The sequence below is a fragment of the Podarcis liolepis genome (genome assembly GCF_965112155.1).
Source record: "Podarcis liolepis genome assembly, chromosome: 6".
Taxonomy (NCBI): domain Eukaryota; kingdom Metazoa; phylum Chordata; class Lepidosauria; order Squamata; family Lacertidae; genus Podarcis; species Podarcis liolepis.
This window is the reverse complement of record NC_139559.1, coordinates 57381052-57402033: the sequence shown is the minus strand read 5'-3', so window position 1 is coordinate 57402033 and position 20982 is coordinate 57381052. Positions and strand designations below refer to the sequence as shown.

Sequence of the window (20982 nt, the reverse complement as noted above, 5' to 3'; positions counted from 1 at the left end):
GGCTTCTCAAACTTCCTCTTTAGCAGGGCCCACCTAAGGGCTGAAAATTGCTGAGGCCCACTACTCACAATATAGGGGCAGAGCCAGCCACAAGATGATGGCAGACTGATGCAGAGTTTCGCAGAATCAGTTGGCAAGCAGGGCTATCTGACCCTTCCTTGGAAATTGCTTCTCTTGTTCAGTCCCTTTTGCCTTGTTTCTGTATTTTCTCAACTTTCCCTCACACACTGCTGACTACCCTGTTCATTTCTTCCCTTTCAACCACTCCAAATTAGCATGCTGTAGGCTCATTGTCTGACTCCTATACCTATGTGTGCCTATGAAATGGACATCCAGAGATCCTGCTGGTCCAACCAAAAGGCTACAGCACACCTAGATGAACATAGGCTATGGCAACTGAGGCCTACAGCTTGGAGAGAAAAAAAAGCACCGACTTTGTAAATCAGACGTAACCTATGATTAGTCAAGCCGCATGGTATTACCGTATTTTGAAATTCTTTATGCTGGAAAATGTGTAGCGTTTTGTGTACCTTTGGTGTTCACTAGTTGAAACCACTGAAACATGTTTAAGCATGACAACTAATACCCAGTTTGTTTATAATGTACAAGAGTCAACAGTGGTTTGGGCGTGCTCTGAACAATCAAAATCAGTTCAAACAGATATTCCACTTCAAAAAGGATAACATATTTAAAACATATTGTGGATGTATTTATACTACCGGCTTTTATTGTTTAATTCCTCGACTCCTATGTTTATTTTGTTAAATCCTATTATCTGTGGTTAAGTCTCACACTGTTCCTTTGACTACGGCACACAAAATACAAGCACAAACACATAGCGATGACTTGCTTGTAAGAGAGAAAAAGTCACTCAAGATCAGTCACCACTAAGAGGCTCATATCTAACACCACCTCAAGCAGTTTCTCAAACCTTAGGGTTTATAGCTAAACATGTGTTGTCCTTTTGTAAATGAGCCCTTTGAAAATGAAACAGTGGAGGGTGCTCACCAAAATTTAATCTATCCCACATTAGGCATTAGTTGAAAGGTCATCAGTTGTTTTCTCTGATTAATTCAGAAACGGAAAAGTCACTGCTTTTTTTTTTGAGGCCACTGTCTGTTTTGATAGAAAGCAGAAAATTCAGCTGTGCCATTTTTTTTCTTTTAAAAGTGTTTATTTGCATGCAAGTCATACTCAGTAGGAATTTAGTAAGTCCCAGTCTGCCACTGAAAAGCTCAGCTGCTTTGATTTAAAACGCTGTTCTTTGTGCTCAGCTGAAGCTCTCTTTTTCTTCTTCTGTAATTCTTCACTCTTCCCTATTAGTACAGGTAAATTTAACATTTCTGCTCTTGGCCTGTAGAACTGCAGGTTCTCAGAAGGCTCTAATTCAAGAGGTTCTTCTGTCCTGGCTCTTTTTCCATCTGCAAGACAAATTTTATGAAGTAACTTCACATAATTTTGAATATAGCTTAATTTTGCACTGTTCAGTTTGGGTCAGTTGCACTAACAGAAGAGTTAACCTAGAGGCAGTTTCCAAATACAGTCGTACCTTGGAAGTCGAACGGAATCCGTTCTGGAAGTCCATTCGACTTCCAAAACATTCAGAAACCAAAGCGCTACTTCCAAAAATAGTTTGTAAACTGGAACAGTCCCTTCTGGGTTTGTGGCTTTCAGGAGCCAAAATGTTTGAGAACTAAGCTGTTCGAAAACCAAGGTATGACTGTAGTCAAAATATTTTAAGGGTTCAAAGTTTCTCAAGAATTGCTATTGTGACCTCTCTTATCAAAATAGAACATAAATGTGGTGATGGCGGAGGTTACCTGCAGCTTCTATGCAAAGGAACACATTTGCAGAAGCAATGTTACACGGAATTCTGAATGTAGCTGCATGTTACTAGCATGACAAAATCTAGGCCTTTATACTTAAATGATCTAGTATTACATGTTACAAATTGAATGATATTTTCAGCTGTCTTTTTAATTCTCTCCTAACCTATTTCTAATTAATTGCTAAGGTCTAAGCGCTTTGCTCTGACCACAGAGAAGCATGGCGATAATGCTACTTTCTTTGTCTGCAGCTATAAGCTCCTAATGTCAAAGACACAAGCCACTGCTCATGTTTCAAAACTAGCTTGCCTCTTCAGTTCCTGGAGCTACTATGAGGGGTGACTCTGTGGAAAGCTCCACTGGCATTCGCTGTTTTCCAGCGGTGCTTCAATCATCTTTAGCTCAGTTTACAAAAATGCACTCTAGCTCTAATCCAAGTTTAGAAATTTGTATCTTCATGCAAGTTGCTTACAGAAAAGCTGAGCTGCAGTTCGAGATTTCAGGCTTTCTTGTGGTTTAATTGCTTCTTGCACTGCATGCTCCCATTGCAAGATGGTCTGAGAAAAGTAGAATTGCAAAAAAGTTTCAGTAGGCAGCACACTTATTCAAAGCTAATAGGTCACCACTATAACTTGACATTCAGTGTGAATATGAGTTTACAGTTTTTCAAGTGTTGTTTGTTAATGCATGGCAGTTCCCCTGTGATTCAACAGTATTCATCCCAGTGCTGAGTGATATACAGTTGACTGAGCCATATGGAGTTTGCATAACAACTCACACAGTCTTAAAAGGAAAACTAGATTTCTGTTAAAAAGCGTATACAAGCCATAATCTACTAATGGAGTATTAATGAGAGGAAGGCAGATAGGGAGATAGAGAGGTAATTCTCTAGGTTCTGAGTCATTTAGAAAATCCCCCCTTTTTACCACACAGGAAAATCACTTTTTACCACATAGGAAGATGAAGATGCTTGCTAAATGAAGTCAAGAAATAGTTCAAGAAGGTACATTAAGACTTACCTGCTCTGCCCATCCCTCTGTTTTGCAGCTATTATGATCAAATTCTTTCAAGGGCACCTCTGAATAAGCGAGACCTATTTGTGTCTGGATCCAGCAAACAACAGCATTTGTGTCCTAGGTAAAAAGAAAAACCAAAGCAAATCCCCTTAAAGAAATAATTGTCAACCAAAGTCTGACTTTATAGAAAGAAAAAATTTTGACTTTTCTTTGAAACCGCAGTAAATATAACATGAGTTGCATTTCATTTCTGTGCTAAAAATGTTCCAGATATTCAGCAGAGCAGAAAAATATGTTCACCTTGAGGCAAGTTCCAGAAAGATCCAAACAGTTCAGCTTTTTGAAAGGAAGCAGATACCTGAGTCCCAAACGGGTGATTCCTGGATTACCTATATAAAATCAAGAATATTGTATTAAATCTAAAATTAAGCTACTATTACAAAATAGTTTCAAGTTGCGCATAAATGATAAAGCGGATTAAGCAAAAGGACTGTTTGTAGTATAGATACGGCCCAGTAATTCAGAATAAATCTGCATATAATTTACATGAGTAGGGGTGGAAAAAAGTTAACTGGTTTTTTTCTGGTAAACACAGCTCTACCTTAATATCTAGATATGGTTTGTTAGTTCCCAGGGACTGGAAGAAAATAAAGAAATACATAAATGCCTACAATATAAAATAGGTACTAATGGTTAAGTCAATATGGAAAGTCAATGTTAATGATATCCAATACCTAAGTTTGTAATACAGGCAGCAATCATTTCGCATTGGGGTTCCTTTCCGGGTTCCCATGAGCATCGGCGGAGCGCATATAAACTTGCCCCTTTCCACCCTGCCCCCATTCTGCCTTCTTTCAGGTCCATAAGGACCCACACATCGGTGGTCACACGTCAATTGGATGTGCCTAAAATGGTCAGCACCTGTAATAGGGTTCTGCACACTTGGATGAAAACCAAGTTCTGATAGTATATAGTAACTTTGCACCCCAAACTCTCCCAAACCACAGACTCATTGTGTCTAAAGTCTTGGCAGAAAAGACGACTGTCATCTTTCTGGTGTCAAGTGAAAATGGTTTTATGCCCCCAAGCCTTTGGTGGCAAATGGTGGTGATCCTGTATGAAGGGAGTGGTTATTTTGTGCTGTTCTAATTACATTTTCTTTGAATGAACACTCAATGTTTTATGTTTTGTATTGTTTCGTTGAATTTATGCATTTTGCACTCTGTTATTCTAAATTACTTTGGGCCTCCTTTTGATGTGCAAAGCAATCTATGCAAACTAACCCTTCCACAGCCATATACAGCTCAGCCTTTCTAATCTCTACTTAACAGAGCCTCACATGCAATCACTACCTTTGTTTCAATTGGTTTATCAAAGAAGTAGCTCAAAGCTATATCCAGTCCAGGGCTGGGTTCTGGTAGCTGACATGGAACTATATCAGATATTTGCTATGATGTAAATCTAGGATTAGCCCATACAATAGCTACTAAAATGTATGGTTTCCATATTAAACTGTGCAGCAGAAAATTGGCTATTTCTGTTGTAGAATACACAGCACATTTTGACCATCTCTTGTGTAAACTGGACAGCAGCCGGTTTTAATCAACAATATTGAACAGCAGCTATTCTGGTTTCTATCTCTCTCTTGTAATGGGTACTCAATAGTGATTAATTTTTATTTATTAAATTCTTCTGATACTGGCAAGGATGAATGCTGGATTACAATGCATATACCCTGTTTCCAAACCTGAAGCTATACTTACAAGACAAATCCAATACTGAGAGATTTTCAAGGCCCCTTTTCATCACTCGGACAGGCGCTGTCATTTTGCGAAGACCAGCATCTGACAAGCAGTTATCTTTCAGGAAAAGCCGAGTTAAACTAAGGTAAATGTAAAAGCTACAATTACACACTTATTTATTTATTTAATAAAATTTACATACTGTTTTATTTTCTTTCTTTAAAAAAACCAAAAACCCTCAGAAGCTCTTGGTAAGTAGACGGGAGTTTTGCAAAGCCAAATGGAAAGTTCTAAAACTAAGCCAGCTGTGAGATATACAATGAGTAAAATTTGCTGAGTTTCAGACTTTCTGCATTTAAGACTGATTTATATTGCCAGAGTTCTTTCAACAACAAACCAAATGTTCACTTCCTCTGCAGCAAACTGGTACCTAGATAGTGTCCTGTTGGTGATATGGTCTAGCAGCTCATGCTCATCTCCAAGTTTACAGAAGGACAAATCCAAGCATGTCAGATCCCGGAAAGATTTAATTTCTTCAAGTTTTTCAGAAATAACTAGGTAACTGTAAAAGAGCAAACACAACTGTAAGATTCTGCACCCTCGTCCAGTTTCTTTCATTCCCATAGATTTAGCACCACCAACCAACTCTGTCAATGGGGGAAACGCCTATGAGATTAGTTTAGTCCAGTTGAGATATATATGTATTTTACAAAGCAACCAAGAATCTCCTCAATGCCCTGATCCAATATTCTGTTTCTGATTATGCTCTATTCTACAGTAGACCTGGAGTGAGGAACCTTTATCAGCACCAACAGATACAATTCCTCACAGGCAGCCTCCTAAGAATGGGTGGGCCAGAGGGAAAACTGGGCAGAGCCCCCAGTATGGATTTAGCCTTTGTACCAGTAGGCTAGCTTCTACACATGCTCACACATCCCTTTCTATCCCCCATCCAAGCAAGCAAGAAACATCATCAGAATTCAGGGACACATTCCACTCAAGCAAAAAATATCTGAGGGGAGTGCAAAGCAGAACTGGTGAGGGAGGTGATCTGGGGAGAGGCCAGACAGGAAGAGGGCATTTGGCCCCCAAGCCTAAGGTTCCCGGCCCCTGTGCTAAATAATCAGCTATGAGAAAGCCCGATACGAGAAACAATAACAGTCCTAGTAAGCCATATATATAACAGAAACTTGTAAAAGAGCATCTCTTCTAGGAAAAATATATTTGGTGCAGATAAGACTATGAAGAAGAAGAAGAAGCCAGTATTCATTCCTAGATTTGCTGTGAAGAGTACCACACTGAATTTGCTGAATTTGCTTCACAGATTTGCTGTGAAGAACCACACTGAGCATAAATTTAGTTGTTTGGAAGCAATGTTCAAGAAAGCTTATTTTCAACTAATTGCACTTAGGAAAGATAAAAGGGTTTACATTTAAAGGCCAATACCGAATCTTATTTGTAAGGTGTAAAGCAATGCTATTACTCCATTACTCCACACAGAAAAAAGTAAAGCTGCCAAAACAATAAAAAAGATAAAATAAAGTTTTTAGTTGGATGCATTTGGATTCAAATGCTATGAAGCACTAGGAACAGCCAGAACAGACCACACAACAGTATTCTACCTTATTCACTTTGTATCCTTTTAATTTAGCTCTAGGCAGTGTGATTTGCTACTTTATTGAGGACTCCTTTAATGGGGGTGCAGATGTGCTACTATGAACAAGTTATGCATGCTTACCCATTTTTCAAGCATAGAGTCTGAAGCACTAAACTTCCATAAGCATCAATAAATTTTTGCAAAGCACAGAGTCCTGTTCTTGGTTCTGTAAATTTCTGTCTAGCATCTGCTGCATAGAAAAGCTTTTCGGCTATCTGTTCTGGAAAGTCAACCAGTGAATCAACATGATTAATGTTGTCAGCAATGTAACTCAGAACGAGGCTGAAGAGAGATTTGGCAGAATAGCGAAGACTTCCCTTCTTTGTGTAAGTGAAGATGAAGTGATCTGTCCTTCCATTGTCATTTTCCCTATTCACACAGAGCTCAACAGAAAATCCTTTGGAAAAGAGTCTTGAAGGCCTTGGCTTTGGATCACTGTTGTTTACTCCTCCTGATGCTTGATTTGCCTTATATAGCTGTCCATTTTCCCGAACGTAGACAGATCCTCTATCTGGAAAGTTTTCCGCATAGAGATAGCATGACATTCCTCTTTAAAGTTTCTGAGAGAGGAAACAAACAAGGTAAAGCATAAAACAAAACAAAAAGGGATTTAATCTGGGAAATGTCTACGTGTATGATTTCTATAGTGCCACAAATGTACTAGAGTTTACACTTTTTAAAACAAAACAACAAGCAAACAAACAAACAAAAAACAAGTTCTCAGTGGCTGATATGGTTAGGCATAGTGGATACTTTGAGACAGAATTCTCTTCCTTTGAAAAAAAATATATAGGAAGAGATGAAAAGGCCGTTGCTTCAAAGTGGCCGGGCATTCTTTCCTCACTCCTTGGTTGCACAGAATTTTGAGTTGCATCCTCCAAAATAGAGACAGGATTGTATCTATGACTGAGCAGAGAATGAAATCAATCACCACCCCTAGCCTCTAAAGGCTACAATCCAACAAATTTTGAGCTTGAGGGAGTCACACCCATAATCACTAGCAGGATCTCTACTACCCACATTATGCCCTAAGAATGCCTTCCAAACATTCTGGATAATGTATTTTTATCCTACCATCCCCATCAAAGGAGCCCAAGGCCACAAACGGCAAAGTAACAAAACAGCACAAGTAAAAACAAAATCAAAACATTTAAAAACTAACAACAACACACCCACCAAAACGCCCTACTGTGTGTGTGCAAGGGTGAGGCAATATTTTTATATATTCTTCTAAGTTAAAAAGCTCCCTGCACTTCAGTTAACTGGGTAGAGGGCGCTAAATCCTTTCTCCCAGCTCTATTAAACGCGACGAGTTTTTGTTTTGGGGGAGGGGGCCATTCAAATACGTGACAAGAGACTTCCCCGTCTCGTCCTGCACGTCTGAATGCAGAATGCCCACAACTCCACTTCGCAAACTCGTGCTGCATAACGCGCAGACCGTTTCGCGACCATAGACAAACTACCGAGGTGGGGAGGGGGAAAATCTGCGCCACTGGGGCCTCAGTCCTCCAGGCTAGCGGGCAATATGCACCTTGGGAGCCTCGAGGGCTTTCGGCGACGAGGCAACACCTGCGCGGCTTCCCCTGAATGCAGGCGCAGAGCCCGAAGGAGCCTCGGAAGCAACGCGCCCGAAGACCACAAATATAGGAAGGAAGACGAGAGTCACACGCTCTCATTTGCTGCGTGATTTTGGGTCTCGTCTCCTATTATTTTGTATGGTCGGGCTGCAATCCTACCTTACCTTGCATTAAGGCCACTGAGGTCGGGGGGGGGCTCACACCTAAGCAGACATATGCATAGGATTGCAGAGTTAGAGAGGTAAAAAGCTCGGTGCTATTGCACGAAAGCTGCACGAGGGGAGGCTTTGAGAAAGGGCTGGCGAATTTAACTTGAGCTGGTTTGGCTGCACACTCAAGTCAGTTCAGGTTTGTGACTGGGAGGTGTGTGTGTGATATGCCGCTGTCACAGCCCTACGTCTGCAAGTTGCAATACAGGGATAATGGTAGGATTCAGACGACGAGAGTCCCTCTTAGCAGCGCAATCTTCTTATGTATGCACGACTTAGAAGTAAAGCCTCGATGAACTCAGCGGGACTTACTGCAGCAATGGACGTACCCTGGATTTGCTCTCAGCAGGTAAGGGTGCCTAGGAGTGCAGCCTTCGCTGAAATCTGTGGGGCTTCAGTTAGTCGTCGCGGCTAACTTTAGACCCTGATTTCAAAGCAAGGAATGGGTGCAATCCTAAACCAACTTAATTGGGGAGCAAAGCCCATTGGATTCCCTAGGACTTACTGCTGCATAGGCACCATTAGGACTGCGTTGTTCGTCTGGATCCAAACCAACAACTTCGAACTGTTGCCTGCATTTGTAGCATACAATTTTCAGATGCCTCTCTGGTGGGGGTGGAGGGGGGTCGCATTTTCCACGAGAGCTGTCCCCCGAGTCAGAGAAAACACGTGCTCCACCATTATTTGCCTATGTACCTTTTGAGGGGCCGGGGGGCTCGTTGCAGCAGCTGCTGCCGCCGCCGTTTCGGCCTCCTAGGTAGGGATTTCTCCGTTATTTCCTAGGATCACTCATCCGTTTTGCCCCGGAGACGAGAGAAAACATGGCGCCAAAAGCAACCAGGAAGCAGCAGAGGTAGAAATGGCTAGTCACGCCTCTTCCTGGGTTTTCCCTTCGAGTCGGGATGGGCTGCTAGGCAACCGGGCAACGTTTCTCCGTAGATGCAAGAGGCCTTTTAGGAAGCGACTCTTCCCGAGGGTGGAGAAAACATGAAATTCACGGACTACTGCCTTAGCTCCGAAGGAACCGATGTGATTCAAGCAACATCAAGTGATGAAAAATACCCGCCAGAAAATATCACGGATGGGTAAGATCTTGATCCTGATGAAGTAGCAGGCTCTTTCCTTGTAGCGCCTGAATATTGCTATTATATATCATGAGCTTTCGTGGACTAAAGTTCACTTTTTGGTATATATAGGGGTACTCTCATTTTCCTACTCATATTGAAATACTGCCCCTCAATGAGGCCAAACTTAGATTCACAAAATGTTTAGGGGTATGCGTACCCCTGTGTCCCCCCCTGGAAAAAAGCACTCTTTGTAGCATTTGTGTCACACATTCAAATAACCTAAGGCACAGTATAGTTGTAATAGGCTGCCATACTGTATAATATAGGCCGAAGGAATTTTTCACTTGTAAGAAAATATCAGCCCTTAGCTGGGGGTCATTTGAAGGTTGGATTTTTTGTTTAATTTATTAACGGGTAAATCTAAATTATTTTTCTACTGTGATGGATTTGAACTCTAAGGTTTAATGAAGATAAGGTCAGAAGTGTACCTTTTGAAAAGCCATGTGTCTACTCAATAGTAAGCCCGATTGGGTACAATGAATGTTATTTCAATGGCAGATATATTTAGCTTGTCATTATGACATATAAAAACATTTCATATTAAGTTGTACCTTGTCTCAAAAAGTGTAACATATCTATAATCCTGTTCTGGTACCATGTAAAATATAATATGATTCCCCCCTCTATCATTTAAGGTCCTTGATATCGCTGTTTAGGGACCTTCCATAGAATATCATGGAAGAATTCCAAATATATGGTGAAAACAGTAATACAGTTAATGCTAACGTTTACTATGTTAAAATGCAACATTGGTATTGGAATGTTGGATGTCTTTATTATTGTAAATTGAATAAAATTTCTCTGTTACAGATATATCTACAATATATTTCTAACATTTTGCATTCATACAGGTTATTTCACTCTCTCTTAACAGAAAATCTGAAACCTTTTGGACAACAACTGGGATGTTTCCACAGGAATTTATTATTTGTTTTCATAAATGTGTAACCATTAGCAAACTCACAATCCAGTGTTATTGTGGTAAGTTGATGTTATACAGCTAGGTTTTCATTTCTGAATTAGCATCTTTTCCTGCAAAAATATGTGTTATTTTTGCTTTAGGGCACAATCCAAGCCCTCTCTCCTGCTGGTGGGCTTTTGTGTAGCAGTGGATCTGTATTCCTGCTTCTTGTGGCCATAGCGGATGGTGGGGAGAGGCAGATGATCAGGCCCAAATTGGACTAGATCACTGTGCCAGCTCCAGGTCCCAGTGCTGTTGCATGACATCAATGATTCTGGCTTGGTATCCATAATATTTATGGCTGATTTAGCCCTGCCCCAGCCCACCATTTGAAGGCCCTTTTTGAGTGCCTTCCAGAGGTTACTGCCAGAAGGCAGCTCTCCACCTCTCCACCCATTTTTGGGGGGCGTGGGGAGTGGGAAATTGGTTCTCACAGCAGCCCTATCCACCTGCACATTTGGCAACTAGCAGGGGCCCGCACAACTAGCAAAGCTGAGGAACACTGATCAGTGAGGTTTTGTGTAGGGTTCTGCGCTTGTGGTTCTATATAGGTTAGAGCAGCTGTGTAGAAAACTGTGTGAATGTGGGTGCTAGTTTGTGTATGAAGGTACAATGGATAAAGTACAACCACTTGTGGGGTTTTTTCACATGCAGAGGGGATTCAACTGATCACAAGGATGCTTCCCGAATGCAACTGAGCCTAGATTTTCTGTGTCTTTTAACAGTTCTGTATCTGATACTATCTGTGAATTGTCATAATTAATGAAATCTTAGGCATGATTGAACATTAATATTCTAATGTAAAGGCTAAGTACTACTTTGTTGATGAATTTTGTGTGAAACTAGGTAGCCTTAACTGAGAATTTCTTTTCTTAACACTGTCCTTAGTGCAGACATTACGGATTGAAAAAAGCGTGTCTAAAGATCCAGTTGATTTTGAAGAATGCATTGAAAAAGGTAATTCTTTACTTGATGTAAGAGTTCTAATTAGGTGGATGATTGCAATTTGATGTACAAATCAGTTAAGGCTGCAATCCTATATCTCTTATTAGAAGGAAGTCCTATTGAACTCATTTGGAATAAGTTTGCGTATACGAAGCAGGACTAGGATCAAAGCACACTTCTGTGATATCTAAGGAACCAATGGCTGGTTCTCCACAACTTCCAGATGCTGACTTGTTGCTGTTGCCTGCTTATAATTTGTTTTGTTCCATTCATTGAACAATTAATGCGTTTTATATTACCCCATCTTATAGGGTTGTTGGTTGCTATGATTATTCAGATATTGTATATGAAGTGCTTGGAGCACTTAGCAAAAGTGATCTATAAATATCTGTTACTATTTGGAACCCAGATGGTAATTTCTTACCTTCCATGACAATATTTTTCTGGGAAGCTATTAAATGTTTCCTTTGTCTATGTCTGCAATTGGTCTAAGAGTATTTTTTAAAAATAATATAGCAGTGAAAATATAGTTTATTTTGAAGGGTCTTTGATAACCTTGGGTAGATTATTATGGGAGAAGTTACTAATTTTTAAGTGGATTACATTGTGGCCCTAATGAAGCTTGTGACATACGATCTACGGAGTGTGCTAACTTTATTGGAGTTTACTAGGATTATCAGTTTTTACGCTCCAGTGAATTTTCAGATCCAGAATCCAAGCACCATGTTACATATTAAGGTGCTGCTTGTTTGTTTTATGTTCAGAGCTGCAACATAAAGAAGGAGAACTTCAAACAGAAGAATTTTCGGTAAGTATATGCCATCTAGCATTAATGCAGTGTATGCAAAAAGTGTATAATGAATTTGTGGGGAAATCTTTAGTTAGCAAGGTAATGTAGACATTAGTAGGAGCTTGATAAAATCTGAAGCAATGTTTTCATGTTCCTACTAATATATATATATATATGCCTATGTTACGGTTAACTGCTAAAACATAGAGGCCTTTGACAGTCTCATATGTGAACCAAAGTACTTTATACTTTTGAGTGATGACAGTTACCATTAGGGATTATGAACATTGACTGGTTTATGTATTTTTGCACATTTGCAGTGCAATCCTAAGCATGTTTGCCAAGAAGTAAGTCCCATTAAGCTCAATGGAGCTTACACATCAGTAAATGTATTTAGGATTGCACCCCCTGTAATGTGCAGGATTGTCAATATTCATCATTTTTTACATTAACTGTATTATATGTGTATATGTGTGAAAAGGAATAGTCATAATTACATCTATAGCTATATGTTAACACTAAATGTGTAGTAGATAGGTAGCCGTATCTGAAGAAGTGTGCATGCACACGAAAGCTCATACCAAGAACTAACTTAGTTGGTCTTTAAGGTGCTACTGGAAGGAATTTTTTTTATTTTGACTAAATGTGTAGTAATTTCTCATGATACAACTTCTATCATCATAGTTTGCTAAATTCCTAAGCCTCTTAAATATTAAGCAAAAAGCAGCAATATAGAGGAACGCTGATTCAGATCAAATTTTAAAAAATCAATTTGAAATTTACTTAGTAGCCTGATCTTGACCATACCTGTCATCAGCTCACTCCTGTAACCTGATTGTAATTTGGGGAGTTTTATACTACGTCTTTAGTATAGCAAGATTTAGATTCGGATTCTTTCTAGCATACAATGGTTTATTTTTCAATTAACTAAGTATTCCCATGCTGAGTATCAAACAATTACAGAATACATTTCATTTAAAACTAAGCCATTTCAAGTCATATTGATTTCAGTTTTTGTAAATTAAAAAAGCTCTTAAATCTCTCACATTGAAATTATTGCCATTGAAAAATGCTTCACTTGCACTGAATTGTGCCCATAGTTCTATAACTATTGATGTTGTTATTCTTATTCTTATTTCTTTTTGGCAGTTTCCTGAGATCCAAGCGACATACTTGCGATTCATTATTTTGTCTGGCTTTGATGCTTTTGTGTCAGTTCATAGGGTGATAGCAGAAGGAATAACACAAGATAGTGAAAACCAAACTTAATGTGCTGCAATCACAACTGTATAAATATTGTACTGATATTTGTATTATAGATTATATAATCCAAGCATTAAAGTATGTTTTCTAAACTGTGTCTTTTGTATATCTTTGTCACAGACTTTTTTGTTGTTGGTAAATTCTGTTAAACTATGTAGTAAATATGATACCTCTATTCCACTAGAAGCCACCACTTCCTTAATCTAAGTTTATAAATGGAGAGCTCCTATTCACTCATGTCCTGACCCCATTTGAGAGACATTCCTGACAACCTCCATTAATCTGAGACTATTTGAAATATTCCCTGCATTTTGGCCACTTCAGTGCTGGAGTGTTAGCCACTGTTATGCATCAAGAGGTCCTCTGACGCAAAGAAATTTTACAGTACTGTCAGAGCATTCAAAGTGGAGTGAACCACTTGTGTAAAAATGTTTAGCTATCTGTTTCAGAGGTATCCCTGACAGTTTTGATATCCCCTTTTATGAGTATGTGAAGTTCAAGCTTCTTGACAGAAAGATCAAATCAACATCCGAGCACACCATGCCAAACCCTGGCCAATGCACTTACATCCATTGGATCCCAGTCAAGGTTTGATTTTGCTCAGGATAGCAACCCAGAGGGACAGGGAATAAATTACAAACACCCAAGAAAAACCACAAACTGCTGAACGTAACTGAAACTAATTACTTGGTTTATTTGATATATAAACAATAATAGAGATGAAAAATTGGAGATGATGTGAAATAGAATTATAAATGATACAGAATGCATACAGAAAATAGAATATATAGTAATGAATACAACATATGATTAAATATTTAGGCATTGGATATGATTTGCATATTGATTAACAAATGGCATGCACTGACAAAGCAATCAATCCAAGTGAATAACATAATAGCTATCTCTCTCCAATCAATCTGTTGTAAATAATTCTACGTTCCTAGCATATTAGAGCAATGAAATTCATAGTTCCCAAACAAACAGCAGTAGACCTGATCCTGTAGACCAGACTGTGAAGCAAGGTGGAAAGCAGCAGGAAAGGATAAAACCATAAACCGTGCAACCTTCCCCTCCCCAAATAAAAGATGTAGAAGAACTGAGCATGCCTTTTATATCAATCAGCAAAGGGACTATGGGGCTGGATCTTTCCATTAATTTTTTTTCTTTCAGTTTTACTGTTTGTATGGACAGACTCCCATAAACATGGACTATGTATTACCATAATCCATATGGGAGAAGGAAGAAAGATGAACAAACGGGACCCTGTTGTACAAGTGGTTCTTCATGAAGGGAACTTTGACACACTACCAGCATCAGTTTGCCAAAACGTGTTAGGCTCTCACTTTGTTTAGGTGATGTGGTTGCTTTTCTGCCACTCTGCAGAATGCCAAGTCACTGGAAGCCTTGATTGAAAACAGCAAAAATGTGCACTCAGATTCAAGCAGCTTTCATAGGAAAGAGCCAGACATGGTACAATGTCCATTTTACTCCATCATGGCTGTTCTACTGTATGCACAGAACATATCGTCATGGTTGGGTGTGATGCACATGTAGGCCAAGCAAGACCCAGATAAGCAATATTTAGGATCAAAAGGACCATATGACTAGTCTCAGATACACAAAGGGCCTTTGAGCTTGCAGTTTCTCGAAGAGTAGCTTTTCACTTCACATGCCATACTGCTTTTGAAACGGGAGATTTCAAGCGTATTTTGGTAATTATGGCAAGGGTGGAGAACCTGTAGCCCTCGACATATTGTTGGAGTCCAGGTGCTATCAGGGTAAGGCAGCATGTTCAACCAAGCATGCTATATGGCATGGGGTTCCCAGTTTCCTTTTTTAAGCCAAATGTAAAATAATTGCAACAGGTACATTTGTATACTTGGGAATGCTTAGAATATCTTAAGAAGACAGATTCATAGGTAGTGTTAACAACAACAAATTTATCTACTTGCACTTTGACATGCTTTTGAACTGCTAGGTTGGCAGGAGCTGTGACCGAGCAACGGGCGCTCACTCCATTGCAGGGATTCGAACCGCCGACCTTATGATCGGCAAGTCCTAGGCTCTGTGATTTAACCCACAGCGCCACCCGTGTCCCACCAACAACAACAAATAGTGTGCTATAATTGTACACTAGCAACTAACATGTACACTAACATTGCTAGCTGGACAGATCCACCTAAAATTACAGTATTCCTTCCAAGGCATTTGTTCTAGCAATGGTCTGAGTTGGATGAATATTCAGGAATCTTCTGGCATCAAAATCTCTCCTGCATATTATCTATCCAATACAGCATTAGAAAACAGAGAACTTAAAGTGATCTGTTATGGAATAAGCCTCCGTCTTTCACCAATGCAACCACCACCATCCAGCATTCTGTAGTTGGTGTTTCTCCTTTGCTCCTTTTGACAACGACAATATCAAACGATGACACTTAAAAACAACAAGCCTGTAAAGATGGTATGAGACAGATTGATCATAATAATTTAGTATATTGTTTCTGTTAATATTATTTTTTTGTAAATCAAGTCACAGCCCCTTGTTTTAAGCTATGACCATCATAAACAAATATTAATAGAAACAAGACTAAAAAACCATTACAATATCTCAGAAATTTTCTATAACCTCCTTGAATAAACATTACAAACGTTAGACATGCTACCCATACCACTGCTCTGTTTTGACTGAGAAAGATAATCTGATCTCCTGAAGAAATAGTCCGTTCTAGCAGAGGAAGCAGCTGCAAGGCAGATGTCCATGCACTAGTGGGATGACTTCATGGGTTGTATGTAACCTTTAATCAACAGACTATGATGTTACTGTATTGTTCACATATGAGATTGTTATTAGGCCTGTTTTATAGTTCTAAAGCAGTTTTTCCAAGACTTCACGTACTTCTTCTGGGTGATAATTCCAGGGTCCCACTCCACCCTGTAAAAGAAGAAATACCATTATGTCTCTGAGCAATTTCTAGGGAGGAGGATGCAGGTTGTACAAAAGTGATGCAATTAATTTTGGATATTCCTCATCTTCATGAAAAGATATTCCTCATCTTCACTTCATTTAGTGAGACAATATTTGGCATCAGCCAATTATTTAACAATTAGATGTCAAAAATAGAATTCAAAATGGTTTGCAATTATACAAATACTGTATCTCCCAACTAAGTTATTGTTTTCCATCTCCTGTGAGATGAGGGGCAAAATTACACAAGTGATTACACTGGGAGAAAGGGTGAGAAATAAATTCAAGGAACTAAATAAATGCATGCAGTGTTTTTTTGTTAAGAAAAGCAGACTTGGACAGCTGTTGCTCTGAACACATAAGCAGACACATCACCCTCCTGCATTTCCTTCAGGTTCAAGTCACTCCCAAACTGCTTTTTCTCCCACAAGGTCCCAGGTGCTTGTTCATCCTTACAAACAAGTACATGGAATCCCACAGGGAAAGGAACTAGGTTTAGAAACCTTAAGCTGGAAGAGGGTTAAACACCCCTTTAGCTCTAGTCTGCTCAGCTCAGAATGGCAACCCTCCAAACCTGATTTCCTTCACATATTTTCCTGCACATATTTACACGTAATGCATATTTTGCAACTATACAAGCACGAGAGAAACACAGTGTAGTTGCCAGGGTAGCTAACAGAGTGCCCTTCAGATTTTATTGTTGGACTAAAACTGCTGGAGTAAAACTTCTGGAGTCTTTTCTTGAAGGCACTACTCTGGTTACCCCTGCAGTAGACTACTGTATCTCTTTCTCTTTAAGGCGATTCAAGTTGCAGTTCTCATAGGATCAAATCTTGGTAAAGTTAATGACATTTAGAAACAGATTGGTAAATTCAGGAGGCCTGCTAAGTCAAGGCGGATTCCAAGTTAACTCTAAAAGAAGACAATGCAGTGGACGTAGTCTCCACTTTCATGAGAAGGTTCTTGGCTGACTGATACAAGGGTAGGGATTATTCCATACTTTTTCTTAATATGATCTAAGGCACTCAGGCTACCCAGACCAACTATCATGTTGTGATACATGCTGTGCTGATTGCAAGGGTCCTACCAAACTAATAACATTTTTATTACCTTGTAGATAATATTTCCTTTTTGAAGGACATAAAGCCTTTCTGGTAGAGCTGCATACTTGGAACTGCTTAGGTTCTCCATTGTGTCTACAACCACTGGACATGAGGGATTCTCTTTCAGTAGGATCTGTGCAGCCTGGATACGATCTTGGAGGGTTTGATGACTTTTAATTGCAATATTGTTCTTAAAAGCCCACCCATCTAAAGCAAACAGCATGATTAGGCAAATCATATAGCATCTAGACATAGCAACATTTATTAATATCCTTCAGAATTGTAGAATTGTATGTCGGAGTATTAAGTTGGATAATAAAATTTATATTTTAATCCAGTTTTTACTGATTTATAAATGAGGCAAACTTGGCAAAAGGTGGTATTCAACTTAAGTTTTCTTCAGAGTAGATCTATTAAAATTATTGAACCTAACTTTGCCATGTTTATTAATTTCAGTGGGTGCATTCTCAGTGAAACTTAGTTGAATACCACCAAAAGTATTTAAGTCCTCATTTTTAAAATTGATGTGGCTAACCAAACACCCTAGTTTTGAAGCATTTGTTTTGATTTTCAATACTGAGACCAAAAGGTTAACATATTTAGAGGCATACAAACACTTTCTTGCATCTTCTCATCCCTTTTAAGAAATTAACAATTAAAACAGATATGGGGAATCTGTGACCTTCCAGATATTGTTGGACTACAACTCCCATCATCCCTGACCATTGACCATGGCTGGCTATGGCTGATGGGAGTAGGAATCCAACAACATCTGGAGGATCACTTGTTCCCTGTTCCTGAATTTAAAATATGCTATAGTAGTTTAGTTACTGTCTATGTGCTATGACAGTAATGGGGCACCTGAGGCCCAGGGGTGATGGCAAATGTGGCCTTCCAGGTCTCTCTATCTTACCCTTAAAACTATCCCCAAGTGATACGCCCTCCTCAGCCATGCTCCTCACCAGCCCTGATTTGTACCCTCCTTGAGTGTTTTTGCTTGACTGGATAGAGGATAGAGAGGGATGTGTGAATGTGTGTAAAAATTACCCATAGTAATCTTACTTTACCTGAGGCATGAGCTTCTTCAATGTAGATTATAAGGAAATCTGCTGCAAATCTGAAGTCTTCGATGAGCTTCTTGAATTTGCCAAATTTGAACATAAATGAAGGTCAGGTGCAGCTTCCAAATGCCAAGACCAAAGGCCTCGTTTCTGCAACAGACATAAGCAGTCTTCAAAGTGTAATGAAACTAGAATTATAGTGTTTTCCTTAAAAAGTACCAGTCAAGAATTCTTCCACATTCCTTGTACGCAGGACATCTAATATTTGATCCTATGGGAACGCAAACCTTGGGAGACAAGCAGGATGGCATTCTACTAATGTATCCCATTACAGCAAGGATTTCTGCTTGCACAATGGGACTTCCTCTGCTCCTCTGTGCACACCCTGCACCCTCCTCAAATCTGTTCCATTGGGTTAGGGAAACCCATAGAATGCATTTAATGGGAGAGGGGGAGGAGAAGGGGATGGAACAATTGCCTTAGCTCTATGCCGGATTCCACACATACACTTTTCAGTATGCTAAGGGGGCTTCCATTTATCCTGCAACTCAAATGGGCCACCTACAACCTCATAGAATCCTATAACTGAAGAGTTGGAAAGGACCACAAGGGTCATCTAGTCCAACCCCAGAAATGCAGGAATCTTTTCACCAATGTGAGGCTTGAACCCATGACCCTGAGATTAAGCGTCTCATGCTCTACTGACTGAGCTAGCCATTATGATCTTCATGGTATCTGTTAAGTTGTGGGTGAACATATCAGACGACACAGAGATTCTTCAAACAGCTCTTGTTTATTCACAGGCCAGGCCAGAACTGAAGGGTTCAGCCATCTTGCTTATATAGAGCTCCACTACAATGCAACAGTAACAACTTTCTGTAACTATCCAATCACTGAACGTCACTTTCAATTCCTTATTTGCATATGTGGACCTGAGTGAAAACTATCTACAGTATCCCCCTGCTGGCTCAGGGTGAGAACTTCAGTACAGTGGTACCTCGGGTTACATACGCTTCAGGTTACAGACTCCGCTAACCCAGAAATAGAACTTTGCTTCAGGATGAGAACAGAAATTGTGCTCTGGAGGCGCGGCAGCAGTGGGAGGCCCCATAGGCTAAAGTGGTGCTTCAGGTTAAGAATAGTTTCAGGTTAAGAACAGATCTCCAGAACGAATTAAATACTTAACCTGAGGTACCAGTGTACATAACAGTATCACCCTTTCATGACAGTCTATGAAATATCTTTCTTTGGTTCTTATTCCAAAACACATTTTGCCTCAGTCATACTCAACAACCAAGAATGCACAGACCATACAGTGTAAGTTTTGAGAATGCGCATATGCATGCTTTGACTTTTCTGTGCATTTTAAAGACAGTGCAGTTACTTATTAGAAAGTGCAGCTTAATGATTGAAGAGTATGTTGTAAGAGAGAGCAAAGTGTGTTTGTTCTTTGTCCTGACAGTACATTTGGGCAACATGGAGCAACTGTCTCTTTTCTAAACCCACATCATGTACTTAAAACAAATTCAATGCATTTTCAAAGCACATGGTTACCGGAAACTGTCATTTTCTCTCCTCCCTCTTGCCAGAACTTCAATTCCTTATACCCTTACCAGTCCCCATAATTCTTTGAGGGAAGTTATGTGCTTTGAATGTATGGTCTGGATCTGACCAGGGAGAAGAGAGTCTGAGATCTGCTGCTTACTTACTGGAGTTCTTCTCAAGTCATTAATATGCACATGAAATACAGACCTTGCCATTTCACCACCCAATTTGTTCACAGTTAATTCCAGATAATTATATCTGGCCTGAGATGTTGTGCCTTTTGTAACCTTCCCCAATTTTCTAAATATGTTCTGGCTCAATTCAGGCTGCACACCCACCCACTTAATTATTGTTTAATGTGTTGTCTAAATTGTCAAACCATGGTTCACGATAAGCTAATAGTACAGAATCAGAAACCATGTTTTGAAATAAGTTTCCCAATGGCAGCTTGTGTTAACAAATACCAGGAGACCTTTAAAAATATTCAACTTACCATGCATGAAGTCCAGTATGTGACGTATTTCCCCTCTAAAATCTACTAGAGGGGTGTTAGGAGCAGGACAGCCTTGAGACACTTCGTCTTCTAGCCTTTGCCATCTGACTTTCAAGACGAAGAGTAAGTACTGGAAACTGAAGAAAGTTGGACCCCAGTTTTCATAGTCGAAATTGGGGTTTCTTGCCATGCTGCTCTTTCCCCCTTGTTTCAAAATATATCTCTTTGCGGTAGCTGGGAATAAGATCAAGCAGATTTTACCAACAGCCGTAAAGAAGCACACTTCAAAGAGAATCCAGAACTTTTGCACCAATGTCCTGATTTTGAACATCTTGCCAGAATGAGAGACTGCTGTGTTGTGCAAAGTTGAGAGAGAGGGAAAGTAGATGAAATAGCTTAGCTTTTGAACATGCATATGCAAGACTTCTGCTATTGGCTCACCAACTGCCATTCTAAAGGTTACGGTAAATGAAATGTTAATCAGAATAAATAATTTGCAGTTTCCAGGAATCAAGGGTGTATCCCTTCTGCTGTGCTGTAGGGTTTGTACTTGTTCCAATAGTATTCGGTGCACCAATTATTACTGCTGGAGGATTCAGAACCAGGATCACATTTTAGAATTATTTAATTTGTTTGAACTGAGGAATATGAACAGGAATGAATTTTTTTGTTTGTTTTTTTAATCAGAATTCCTGACCC

The 20982-nt window shown here is 39.6% G+C and overlaps 3 protein-coding genes across 6 annotated transcripts; 1 reads left to right on the top strand and 2 right to left on the bottom strand.

The window, feature by feature from the left end:
- Positions 1 to 1152: 1152 nt before the first annotated feature.
- LRRC42 (leucine rich repeat containing 42) lies at positions 1153 to 8860 on the bottom strand. 4 transcript variants are annotated; one of them, XM_083510117.1, is made up of 8 exons: positions 8724 to 8860; positions 6323 to 6801; positions 5015 to 5146; positions 4606 to 4724; positions 3143 to 3231; positions 2846 to 2959; positions 2299 to 2383; positions 1153 to 1421 (listed from the first exon to the last, which is right to left on the bottom strand). In XM_083510117.1, exons 2-8 carry the CDS (start codon positions 6784 to 6786, stop codon positions 1195 to 1197), a joined length of 1230 nt encoding a protein of 409 aa, XP_083366243.1. In that variant the 5' UTR covers positions 6787 to 6801; positions 8724 to 8860; the 3' UTR covers positions 1153 to 1194. The 4 variants fall into 4 exon arrangements, with proteins under 4 accessions (XP_083366243.1, XP_083366246.1, XP_083366244.1 ...); XM_083510120.1 differs by lacking the exon at positions 8724 to 8860 and adding an exon at positions 8533 to 8674; XM_083510118.1 differs by lacking the exon at positions 8724 to 8860 and adding an exon at positions 7773 to 7919.
- Positions 8861 to 8970: 110 nt separating this feature from the next.
- IFT25 (intraflagellar transport 25) lies at positions 8971 to 13205 on the top strand. Its single transcript, XM_083510172.1, has 5 exons — positions 8971 to 9112; positions 10029 to 10135; positions 11004 to 11072; positions 11825 to 11868; positions 13000 to 13205. Exons 1-5 carry the CDS (start codon positions 9015 to 9017, stop codon positions 13117 to 13119), a joined length of 438 nt encoding a protein of 145 aa, XP_083366298.1. The 5' UTR covers positions 8971 to 9014; the 3' UTR covers positions 13120 to 13205.
- Positions 13206 to 13783: 578 nt separating this feature from the next.
- DIO1 (iodothyronine deiodinase 1) lies at positions 13784 to 20749 on the bottom strand. The gene is made up of 4 exons (XM_083510158.1): positions 20284 to 20749; positions 18252 to 18395; positions 17192 to 17391; positions 13784 to 16048 (listed from the first exon to the last, which is right to left on the bottom strand). The coding sequence occupies exons 1-4, from the start codon at positions 20732 to 20734 to the stop codon at positions 15983 to 15985; spliced, it is 861 nt and encodes a 286-aa protein (XP_083366284.1). The 5' UTR covers positions 20735 to 20749; the 3' UTR covers positions 13784 to 15982.
- Positions 20750 to 20982: the final 233 nt, after the last annotated feature.

What these genes read in the sequence shown, in the direction of transcription:
- LRRC42 (XM_083510117.1), bottom strand. Translation starts at nt 6,786, where the DNA reads ATGTCATGCTATCTCTATGCGGAAAACTTTCCAGATAGAGGATCTGTC. An exon ending in CTCAGTATTGGATTTGTCTT is followed by an intron (nt 3,232 to 4,605) that starts GTAAGTATAGCT and finishes GATTTTATATAG; the next exon opens with GTAATCCAGGAATCACCCGT. An exon ending in AACTGCAGCTCAGCTTTTCT is followed by an intron (nt 1,422 to 2,298) that starts GTAAGCAACTTG and finishes TTTGTCTTGCAG; the next exon opens with ATGGAAAAAGAGCCAGGACA.
- IFT25 (XM_083510172.1), top strand. Translation starts at nt 9,015, where the DNA reads ATGAAATTCACGGACTACTGCCTTAGCTCCGAAGGAACCGATGTGATT. An exon ending in CCAGAAAATATCACGGATGG is followed by an intron (nt 9,113 to 10,028) that starts GTAAGATCTTGA and finishes CTCTCTTAACAG; the next exon opens with AAAATCTGAAACCTTTTGGA. An exon ending in CACAATCCAGTGTTATTGTG is followed by an intron (nt 10,136 to 11,003) that starts GTAAGTTGATGT and finishes CACTGTCCTTAG; the next exon opens with TGCAGACATTACGGATTGAA.